Source organism: Apodemus sylvaticus, chromosome 23 (assembly GCF_947179515.1).
Source record: "Apodemus sylvaticus chromosome 23, mApoSyl1.1, whole genome shotgun sequence".
NCBI lineage: Eukaryota > Metazoa > Chordata > Mammalia > Rodentia > Muridae > Apodemus > Apodemus sylvaticus.
In genome coordinates, this window is record NC_067494.1 from 22,973,888 (window position 1) to 22,985,988 (window position 12,101).

Genomic DNA, 12,101 nt, shown 5'->3' on the forward strand with positions numbered 1-12,101 from the left:
TGCAATCATTCAGAGGGTTATGGCTGTTCCTTAAGAGTGCAGGTTCAACCTGTCAACACCAGAGGTAGTTATTTTATATTAACTTATATGTAATTCCATTTAAAATCTTTATCCAAGTAGGCCATATGAAAACAGTAATTCCATAAGCAAAAAAAAAAAATGTGGAAACATTTTAAAAAATAGGAAGTCATCTTTTAAAGTAAATGGTCAGATTCCATAGCTTACTCTTAGGACCTTGCTGGATTGAGTCCCTTCATTGGTGGTGTTTGTCATGCACATAACTGGACCGATTCTTTGTTCTAAGAGCTCACAAAACATAGATTGTGCCCTATAGTTAGAAAAACAAAACAAAATAAAACAAACAAGCAACAACAACAACAAAAACACTAGACAATAAAATGCTAGTTTTCACCATTCTTCCTTCTGTCAGTGGATTAGAATGTTTGCATTCATGATGGTCATCGGGTCATAGAGTCCAGGGCTGCTGACAACGGGTCTACTCATATACCTCCAAATACCATATGCCAAAAGAGGCATATTGAGGCACAGTGTAAGCCACTCTGCTGCACAGAGAAACATGACACAGAAGGTGTGGACAAGGTACTGTGGAAGCAGAAGAGGATTCATGGTATTACACTGGTCTATAGGATTCTTGTAATCAGTCTTCAGATCATCAAATATTTTGAAGTGCCAGATGGTAAAGACGATGAGCACAGTAGTGAGCAGCAGCACAGACATATAGCAGAAGGCCTGTGAAAGGGAACACCATGGCGGGGAGGAGCTGCCGGGAGCACCACGGCCAACGGAGGAAGCCTGTACCTCATCTCTTAAGTGGATTAATTTGTTTGTTGATGTCTACTTTCTTGAGTTCTTTATATATTTTAGGTATTAACTCAAATGTCAGATGTGGAGAGGGTAAGAATCTTTTCAAACTTTGAAGGATGCCTGCTGTCTTGTCCTATGGATAGTGTTCTTTGCCTTACAGAAGATTCTTAGTTTCATGAGGACCCACTTATTGATGTTCTTTTTATTTATTTACACTGCAAACATTTATCTACTTTTCCAGGTTTCCTTCTGCAAAACCCCTATCCCATCCCCCCTTACCGTGCTTCTATGAGTGTGTGCCTGGCCCATCTAACCCACGCCTGCCTCACCACTGGGACATCAAGCCTTCATAGTAGCAAGGAAGAGCCTCCCCTCCCATTGATGCCAAACAAGGTCCCTTTAGCTCCTTCAGTCTTTTCCCTAACTCCTCCATTGTTGTCCCTGTGCTCAGTCTGATTGTTGGCTCCAAGCATCTGCATCTCTTTTGGTTAGGATCCGGCAGAGCCTCTCAGTAGACAGCTGTATCAGGCTCTTTTCAGCAAGAACTTCTTGGAAACTGCAATAGTGTCTGGGTTTGGTGTCTGCATGTGGGATAGATCCCCAGGTGGGGCAGTCCCTGGATGGCCTTTCCTTCAGTCTCTACTCCATTCATTGTCACTGTATTTCCTTTAGACAGAAGCAATTCTGGGTAAAAATTTTGGAGATGTGTGGGTGGCCCCTCTCTGAACTGGGAGGCCATGCCTAACCTCTAGATATAGTCTCAACAGGTTCTCCCTCCCCCTTGTGGGGAATTTCAGCTAATGCCATTCCCATGGGGTCCTGGGAGCCTCTTGCTTTCCTGGCATCTTGGACTTTCTGGTTGCTACCACCAGCTCCCCACCACACCCCTATTGCTACACACCTCTATTCAATTTCCTGACCCTCTCTATACATCTTCTCCATCTCGTCCTATACCTGATTCTTCCCCTATTTTCACCCTTCCCCTCTTCTCTTCCTCCCAAGTTCCTACCACTCTCTACTTCCCTTGATTATTTTCTTTCTTCTTCTAAGTATGACTGAAGCATCCACACCCTGGTCCTACTTCCTCTTGAGTTTCATGTGGTCAGTGAGTTGTATTATGGGTATTCCATGCTCTGCCTAATATCCACTTCTGAGTGAGTACATACCCTGCATGTTCTTTTGTGACTGAGTTACCCCACTCAGCATGATTGCTGTACTCAATGCCTATGCTGTCTGTGTTCTGTTCAGAATGTTTTTTCCTGTTCTAGTGAGTTCAAGGCATATATTACTATAGTTCCAAAAGCAATAGCAAACCTTGAATTCCTTATATTTTAAGATATATATATATGGTTTTGAACCAGCTTTCTAGAGTTTAGGTATGTTCTACTGTTCATTGCTCTGGTTTGCATTCTAGTAGTAGAATTTTTTTTTTTTTGTAAAAATGAGTCTGGGGAACTGAACAAATTCTACAACAGATGCATGACTATTACAAATATGAGGAGCAAGGAAGCATTTTATCCAAATTTGGGACTGCTACCTTGGTGCCTGAAGCTCAAAAGTCAATTTACATGTTTCTATTGCCAAATTATATATCATCATCACAAAATATCATCAGAAGCCAATATTAGTATGTATTTTTTAGCCAATACCAATGTAGCTATAATATACCTTCAGATAAACATCTAGAAATGCCTGTCAGTATATTAAGATACTGACTCTTTATATATATATATATATATATATATATATATATATATATATATATATATATCATGGATATTTCTGTAATGATTCAATACAGTATTACTACAACAACATATTTTCCAGTGTGGCAAGTGAAGATGATTTATCACCAATTTCACAAAATAATTAAGGTTAATTTTAATAAACAAATGTGAGATTAAAATTAGACAGAAACTTACAATGCAAAAGAAAATATTGGAAACCAAGTGTGGTGATAAACATTCTACAATTACAGAATTCAAAATGCTAAGGGCAGGAAGAAGTTAGAAAGAATGAAAGAACAGGGGATGAATAAGGAAATGACTTTCCCATTTTTGTGTTTGGCCCTTGCTTCTACTGTAGTGGTTATAATTTATAAATTTTATTTCCACAGGCATATGATTTACCTTTACATATTAATCTGTGTGCCCAAAACTTGTGTTGATACCTAGCATCTGGCAGTAACTTAGTTTTAAAAATAATTTACAATAATTGATACATTGAATGGATCGTTTTTTCCGTTTGTATTTCCATTCTATTTGTACTTTTCTCTGTTCTAATGCTGGCAATGTTTATTCTACATTTAAAACCTATACTTCATTTCATTCTTAATAATGCTTTATTCAAAAATGGTTTGTCTGTTTTTAACCTGTTTTGCCAGAGATGAAGTATAGTGTCACCTTGTTAAATTAGAAAGGCTTCTTTGGCATTTGTTTTTGTTGTTATTTTTGTGTTGTTGTTGTTTTGGTGGAGGGTCTTGTGTTATACTCTAGGTTGGCCTGAATCTTGTCATGGTGATCAATCTGACCTTGCCAGGACTCTTCCTGCATGTTCCTCTCTAGCCATCAGTCAGATGACATTTGTGCCACACTATGAGATATTCATTAACATTTCCATTAAAAATTGTGGTTCCTCAGAAAACTGGACATGACACTTCCAGAGGACCCTGCTATACCTCTCCTGGGCATATACCCAAAGGATTCCCCAGCATGCAATAAAGACACATGCTCCATTATGTTCATAGCAGCCTTATTTATAATAGCCAGAAGCTGGAAAGAACCCAGATGCCCCTCAAAGGAGGAATGGATACAGAAAATGTGGTATATTTACACAATGGAATACTACTCAGCAATTAGAAACAATGAATTCACAAAATTTTTAAGCAAATGGTTTGATCTGGAAAATATCATCCTAAGTGAGGTAACCCAATCACAAAAGAATACACATGGAATGCAATCTCTGATAAGTGGATATTAATTAGCCCAGAAGCCCTGAATACCCAAAGCACAAATCGCATAACAAATGACTCCCATGAAGAAGTATGGAGAGGGTCCTGATCCTGGAAAGGATTGACTTAGCATTGGCGGGAAATATAAGGACAGAGAAAAAGGAGGGAGGTGATTGGAGAATGGATGGAGAGAAGAAGGTTTATGGGACATATGGGGAGGGAGGATCCAGGAAAGGGGAAATCATTTGGAATGTAAACAAAGAATATAGAAAATAAAAAATATTTTAAAAAAATTGTGAATACTGCCTTGATGGTTTGAATGAAAATGCCCCATAGACTCATTTATTAGAATACTTGGTTTCCAATTGTTGGTTCTATTTGGGAAGGATTTTAAGGTGTGTAACTAGAGCAGACATTGAGATTTTAAAAGAGCATGACATCCCCAGATAGATCTCACTGACTTCAAATTCTGGATAAAGATAAACTCTCTCAGATACTGCTACAGTGGAAAGCCTGGCTTCGTGATGGTCATAGACTCACCCTCTAAAACTATAAGCACAATAATCTTTCTTCTTCAACTTACCTTTATCGTAGTCTCTTTACAATCATAGAGGAGTAGCAGAAATAAATATGAACTTGAAAGAAGAAACAACTTTCAGTAAACATGCTCATGAGGGATACGACTGTCACACAACATTTACACCAAATTCCTTTTCATCTGAAAATGTAACACATTTTTTTGCTATAAAGGTGTGTCATTGTTTCTTCCAGTTTGTATTTTAATGGGCTTATAATTTTCATTTTTGTTTAAATTAAATCATCTTTTAAACAATTATTTTCTTTATTGTTATTCCATCTTACCTAATTCTGTCCTGGCTTTATGAAAAATTGTTTTTGATTGTAATTTTGTTTGTAAAAATTTGTAAAATTGTAAAATAACAAACTTGTTTTATTTTTGTATTAATGTGAGTGATGTTTTTGTATTATATATATGCAATTCATAGACTTACTTTCCTTGTGCATCTAAGGGAAAATATAGCATTGTCACTTGTTAAGAAAGTTTGCACTTCTTTCTTGAGGAATTACATGCTATTACCACTATTGTCCATACTCTCGATTTCTAACCTTACTGAAATCTTATCCCTGTTATAGCATAACAACAACAAAAAAAAAACCCCACACATTTCATTGTTGAATGAATGGGGAAGAAAACATAGTTAAATGCCAAATATAAAGAAGAAAGAAATATAGTCTTAGATGAGTACAATGCATGTGTATTGTACATTGTTGGTAAAATATCAACAGGTAGAAAGTTCAAAACAATTCACTCTAGAACTGTCTCCATTTTTAAGTTTAATTCATTGCTGGCTGCCACAAACATTTATATTTTCAAGTGAATCAATACAAACATATTTGCAATGATATTCAGGGTTTTCTTTGGTTTGTTTTCAGAAAAGTTGGGTAAAAAAGTAGTGCTAGATAGATATTTTTAATTATACTGAGCATTCTTGACTTTGCATTTTTATTTCACATTACCTCAACAGTTGTTATTTATAATACTCGCTTTGATTTGAGATAAATATGGCCTTTTATCTAAAAGATTTATTTTTATTAACTGTATGCTAAAGATTTATTGAGAGCTATTATGGCAACTAAAACAGTTTTCATCCTTGACCTGTACATATGACTGTAAGCTCCCATAGCATTGAATCATGGTGTAGAAATCCTGAAATAATTTTCATTTGATGTCAGTCTATTATTCTTTAATATATAGCTAGAATCAATCGACATTAATTTATTAAAGATCACTGAGCTCTTGTTCCTAAGTAAAATTGAGTTGTGATTTATTCTTGAGCTCTGTGTTTTGACTTAGGCACTGTCACATTACTGTGTAATAAATTGGAGAGAGTTCCACTTCTGAGCATGATAAAGTAACTAGTACTTCACTGGTCCTCCCATCGCAGCTGAATAGAAAACAAATTAAACAAAGTAACAAACAAACAAAGCTTTCTCAACAATGGACCATAGACCATAGCAAGATTCTGATAGAAAGAAGAGTCCTGGCATCCTTTCTGTAGGAGTTCCCTAGTTCTTTCTTTGTTTGATTTTAGTTCTTTTTTGTTTTTGTATTAGGGGAAACAATTACCTGCAAACACAGAAAATATAGACTAGAGTCCATGATGGGTAGTATGTTTCAAAGAAAGAAAATTATTAAAGAAAAAAGACTACACATTTACTTGAAAATCTTACTAAATACTACACCAAACATCCAAGCTATTTATATTTTGGTAAAGCTACACTAGAAAGTGCAAGAAGACCTATTAGAAATCTCTAAGATAAATCATTCTAAAATAAAACATGCACCTAAGAAATATTTGAAATACTTCCAGCCAAGGGAAATATAACTTACTGAATAGACAGGTTATCCAGTGAATGGATCTGATGAGTGCGTGTTGATAGGGATATCATTCCAGATTTAATGCAGATTCCTGGTAATGGCTACTTGTGTCTTCTATAATAAATAGCAAAATTAATCTACTAAAAAAAACCCAAGCATATTAAGTAACTTGAATGACTAAATCCATAAATTTCCATAAACACAAATCTGAAACAAGTCCTAGATATTGACTAATGTAAAATCTCAGTACATCCATATCCAAATGAAAATAACTAGACATACAATAAAACAGAAAATGGAAGCAATAAATAAATGAAAATAAATTTCAGAAGTGTAAGAAGCAGAGAGAAGAGTCTAACTTCATTGTGATTCAAGAGCTCAAAGTTTCAATCCATGATTTCAAATCTTGCTCTAAGTTTGAATAGACTACAATAGGTATTGGCACAAGGACAGATAAATAGGAGACTTCAAGAGAGTAGAGAATTCAGATATATGACCACATGTAATGGAAAATTGATTTTTAAAATTTCTATTGCAGTAAGAACAGTTAACACGAAAACTGCTGCCTTATTTTTAAGTGTATAAAACGTTGACAGAGCTGCCCTGTTATAGTGTAGATCCATCTAGACTATCTATCGGCTGTACTGAAACATTGTACCCATTGATTAGTAATAGTTCATTTTCTTCAATGAGTTATTTTACATACTGTATATGAGGAGATTTAGGTAAAATATCTTATTATACAAATACCTTACATAATTAGAATTAGGTGCTCAAGGTTAATCCAAATTGTTTCACGTTGTATATTTCTTCTAACTTTTATATATTATTTTATATTGATGGACACACTGTACTATTTTCCTATTTTTCTCTCACAGACATTTAGGTTCACCCTATACTTTGGCTCTTGACTTGTGCTTCAATAACCATGGGAGGGCTAAAAGTATTTGGCATCTTAAATTCTGTGTTTTTTAAATGGCCAGACCATTAGTGAGTCGTAAGACAAGCATCTATTTTAATTTCTATTTTATTTTAATGTTTATTTTAATGTTTTAGGATAACAAATGTATTATTTCACTCTCAGCAGCAGTATGCAAAAAGAGTTCTGTCATCTCTACATCATCCCTGGTAGATCTTAGATTTTGTGTGTTTGTGTGTTTGTTTTGTCCTGGTATATTTCTTTTGTTTGGATTTTTTGTTTGGTTAATTGTCATTACACTGAGTAGTCTTCATACTGGTGTACAGTGAAAATAGGCCTGTCTTTAAGAAAAATATACAACCATGCAACAAAGGCATAAAAGGTATGTCAATGCTAATGTTACTAGTACTCAGGAAGTAAAAAATGGAATTCACAAAATAGCAATTCATTTTGAAAACAGGTCTGAAATAATCAAACGAGCATTCTAAAAAGGCGTGGGAGAGAATGATACCTATTATATGAAGTATAATATGAAATTTTGAAATGGCTCATAAGTGAAAAGTTATCAAAATAGGATCAAAGAGAAGCATGCACACACATGTATATATGCATATTTTCCAGTTGGACAAAACTATGAATATTCTATAGAAGGAAGTTTATATAACTTTGGAATACCTGAATTTCTTTCTTAAGCAAGGTATTATTTTTAATTAATTAATTTATTCACTTCATATTCTTCTATCAGTTCCCCTTTCTCCTCCAAGTCCCACTCTCACAGCTTTTCCTCCCATTTCCTTCACTACTTTTCCTCTGAGAAGGGGAAATTCCCCCTCCCCCATGTCACCCTCCTGGCTTCCATTCCCAGTCCCTCACCCCCACACCTTCCCACCCCTGCACATCAGGCAGTACAGGACTAGGTGCATCCTCTCTCACTGAAGTCAGACAAGATGTCCCAGTCAGGGGAATGGGAAACACAGGCAGGAAACAAATTAAGTTAATGGGAGACCACATTAAGACCAAGTTGCATATCTTCCACTTATGTGCTGGGTGGGGGTAGAATGGGAGGGTTAGGTCCAGGCCATGCTCTCTCTTTGGTTTCTGGTTCAGTCTACACCAGGAGCCTCCTGTGAACTCTTTCTCCTATTCTGTTCCCTCAGTCTTTCCCCCTCCAACTCTTCCACAAGACTCTTCGAGCTCCACCTAATGTTTGGCTGTTTTCCTGGCTGCTGGATGTAGACTCTCAGAGGACAATTATGCTAGGCTTTTCTCTGCAAGCATAGCTACCTGCAACAGTAGGAAGATTATTACTCAATGCTTGGGAATGTCTTAAGTATGAAATCTATTTAATATAAAAGGGGAAGTATAGTATTCTGGATATTATAAACATTAAATACATTAATGGTGGAGATTATACTGGGGTCAAACATCTACTTATTCTTTATTATTAGAAAGAAGCCATTTAATCATAGACTAATGGTTTTTCAATGTCTAGTTTAAATAAATGTGAAACAGGTTTTCTTTTAAAAAGGATTTATTACATATGAAAAAGTAATTTGTTTCTATAGAACATTAAATAATCTATAAGACAAATGTATGGATTTAAGCAATCAGAATGGGGCAATCATGCTTTATATTGTCAATATTTTCTGTTGACTGTTGTTTACTAATTTATGAATATTTCACAAATCTATAACATACAAAAATCACATATTTATTTCACATTAGCTTCATATCTTTAATATCAATAAAGACACCTTAATCTAATAAAAGTATTTTTCTCATCTGTGAATATGATACTTTTCTTAATCTCAACAGTGCAGATCCTGAATTTAAACTGGTGTTATTGAATGAGTAAATTCTGCACAAAGTAAGAAGCACATGGCTATGACTGACCTGCTTGGAGCTAGGGCTTCCTCCCACCTTCTTTCACTAAAACTGTGTTTCAACCTTGGCTACCCTGAGTATACCCAAGCAAATTCACACCCTCCATTTTTTTTAACCATTTTCTTTTCTCAGTTTTGCTCTAATGTGCCAGCTGTACAGCAGGTGTTCCTTTCATGACAAGGATTGCTGTCCTTTCTGATCACCTTTTCACACTTTCCAATTGGTTTCTGCAGACACAGAACTCACTGAAGGTTTATCTCAATCTTTCCATGTACATCAAAGACTGTGTCAACAGGAACATAAGACAGTTTTATGCTCACCATGTGGCAAGATGGAGCTATACATTAAAATATAAACTTTACAATATTACATAGCAATCTTCAAAACAGGCTAGTATAGAGTTAATAATTATATCAAATATCATTGAAAAATTATTTTCTATATTCTTCTTTGAAAGGGGTGGAGCCAGAATCTCAATAAAACTGGAATTCAGTTTTATTATAAATAAGAGTGAGCATTCTGTCTCCACTTTGGGATTATTAGGATTACAGAAATATACTATTACCCCTACATGTTTGAAGGTAACTCTTCTGATTCTTTCCCAACACATTACTTGTTGTTAATAACTTTTGAACCACAAACTCCTGCTGGTCTATATGATTGTTCATAATACTATTTTCTAGCTCTTCCCCAACTAGTTCCTTTTTCTTTTTTGAAGTTCAAATAGATTATATTTAGATAAAACAAATGAAGTTGTACAAGTAAAATGTGGATCTCCTTGAATTCTAAACTTTTTTTAAAACTATATTATTCTTATTCAACTTTTTAAAATTGTTAAGAAAATAGATTATTTTAAAACTCTTTTTGGAGGTTAGTAGTATAGCAAAAATGTAAGTTTTTAATACATCACACAATAAAAGGTCATTGTACAATAGTCATCAAATAGATGTAAATCTCAAAAAAATACTAATAAATTAAGTTCGATAGCACATAAAACACTCATTTCCTATGATTAAGCAGTATGTCTGGCAAGGAAGAAGATTTCACCAAATGTGACTGATACGCATGTCAACATGTCAACAGAAAACAGTAAAAAACAAAACAAAACAAAAAAGCAACAAAACACAACAACAAAAACATCCACCAAAACTACATGGTCAGCTCATCAGGGCAGAACAGACAAGTTTAAAATTTATCATTCTTCTAATGTAAAAGGTATCAAAGGATAAGATGTTGAATGAATGTGACTGAAGCCATTAAAGGCTATAAAGAAGTGCAGGCAATTAATGTAACACCCAAAGTGCTATCAAGAACAGGAAAATTTGCACACTCATCATTTGTGTTCAGCATAGAAAGGAAAGCAGGAACAAAAAGGCACAAGGAACAACAACAAAAATTCTAAAATTGTAAAGATGAAGTTGATTTGTCACTTTTTGGTGAGGGCATGTTTTATATAAAAATACCTTGAAAGATTCCAACTGAAGCATTGTTTGGAGAAACAAATGAGTGCAGTATCTTCACAGTAAACATCATCAATGCATAAAATAATATTTCTATGTTTTGATGATGTCCCAGTAAAAAAGAAATTAAAATAATTAATTGGGAAGATAACATTATAACTATATCAGCATTATGTACTATATCCTTTAAAATGCTTGAAAGGCAATATAGAGTTTTAAGGAAGTAAAAGGCATATGCAAACCGACTGTACAGCACTGATGAGATGCTAATTTATTTTAAGTAAAAATTACTGCAATAATGTGGCTATAATGAGATGCACGTCTTCATGTTTTAAGAAACCTTATCCTTCTAAAGGGTTTGAAGTAGACAAGTAGTGTTTATTAGTAACATAGGCTCATAGAAACTATCATTGAAATAAAGATGTCTTGAGTATATATTGAAGTGCAAACACACATACACAAAGACACACATAACTACATGCTAGAGCTACAATCATATGTAAAGTGGAAGATATGAAATGATTTAAAGGGAAATTAGACAAGTAGGATGGACCCAACATTAGTCAGGTATCAAATCCTTTCCTTGGTAAGGAATACAATATGTTCTTTAGTTGAGATTTAGCTCAAGTTCCATTGTTTTCTGCTTTGACCTTGAAGGACAAATGTTATTTCAAAGATTATACTTTTATATTTAAAACAGTACCTTGATAGACTGTTTTTCTGATCATTTTTTTATCATCAAAATTGTTGAAAATTTATTGTATATATTATCTACAAACGTTTTTTACCAATGACATAAAATTTTACTGTGTAATACTTGTGCTAAAGCAAAACATAAGTTGTGTCCTTACAACCTACTAAAATTAAAATTACTAAGTACAGTGGAAAACAAAAGAACATGCCAAAGAAAATACCTTGTTCTCAGCACCTCATGGCACCTTCTCCAAAACTAACCGTGTAATTGGTCACAAAACAGGTCTCAACTGATACAAGAAGACTGAAATAATCCCATGCATCCTATCAGATCATCACAGACTAAGGCTGGTCTTCAATAATATCAAAAATAACAGAAAGCCCACATACATATGGAAACTGAACAAAGTTCTACTCAATGATAACTTGGTCAAGGAAGAAATAAGGAAAGAAACCAAAGACTTTTTGGAATATAATGAAAATGATTGGCAATACATACCAAAGCTTATGAGACATAATGAAAGCAGTTTTAAAAGGAAATCTTTTTTAAAATATTTTTTTATTTTCAATATTCTTTGTTACATTCAAAATGATTTTCTATTTCCAGGTTCCCCTCTCCCCATACGTTCCCTAAGCTCTCTTCCCTCCGCCCATTCTCCTATCAACCCCCTCCTACTTCTCTATCCTGGTATTCCCCTACAATGCTGGAACAAGCATTTTCAGGACCAGGGACCTCTCTTTCCTCCTTCTTGGGAGTCATTTGATATGTGAATTGTGTCTTAGATATTTAGAGTTTCTGAAATAATATCCACTTATCAGTGACTGTATTCCAAGTGTGTTCTTTTGTTATTGGGTTACCTCACTTAGGATGATATTTTGCAGATCCAACCATTTGCCTAAGAATTTCATGAATTCATTGTTTTTAATTACTGAGTAGTATTCCATTGTGTAAATATACCATATTTTCTATAT

The 12,101-nt window shown here is 34.5% G+C and overlaps 1 protein-coding gene across 1 annotated transcript; it reads right to left on the bottom strand.

Moving 5' to 3' along the window:
• Window positions 1-426: 426 nt before the first annotated feature.
• On the bottom strand, window positions 427-738 carry LOC127673691 (protein cornichon homolog 1-like). Its single transcript, XM_052169486.1, has one exon. The coding sequence runs from the start codon at window positions 736-738 to the stop codon at window positions 427-429; it is 312 nt and encodes a 103-aa protein (XP_052025446.1).
• Window positions 739-12,101: the final 11,363 nt, after the last annotated feature.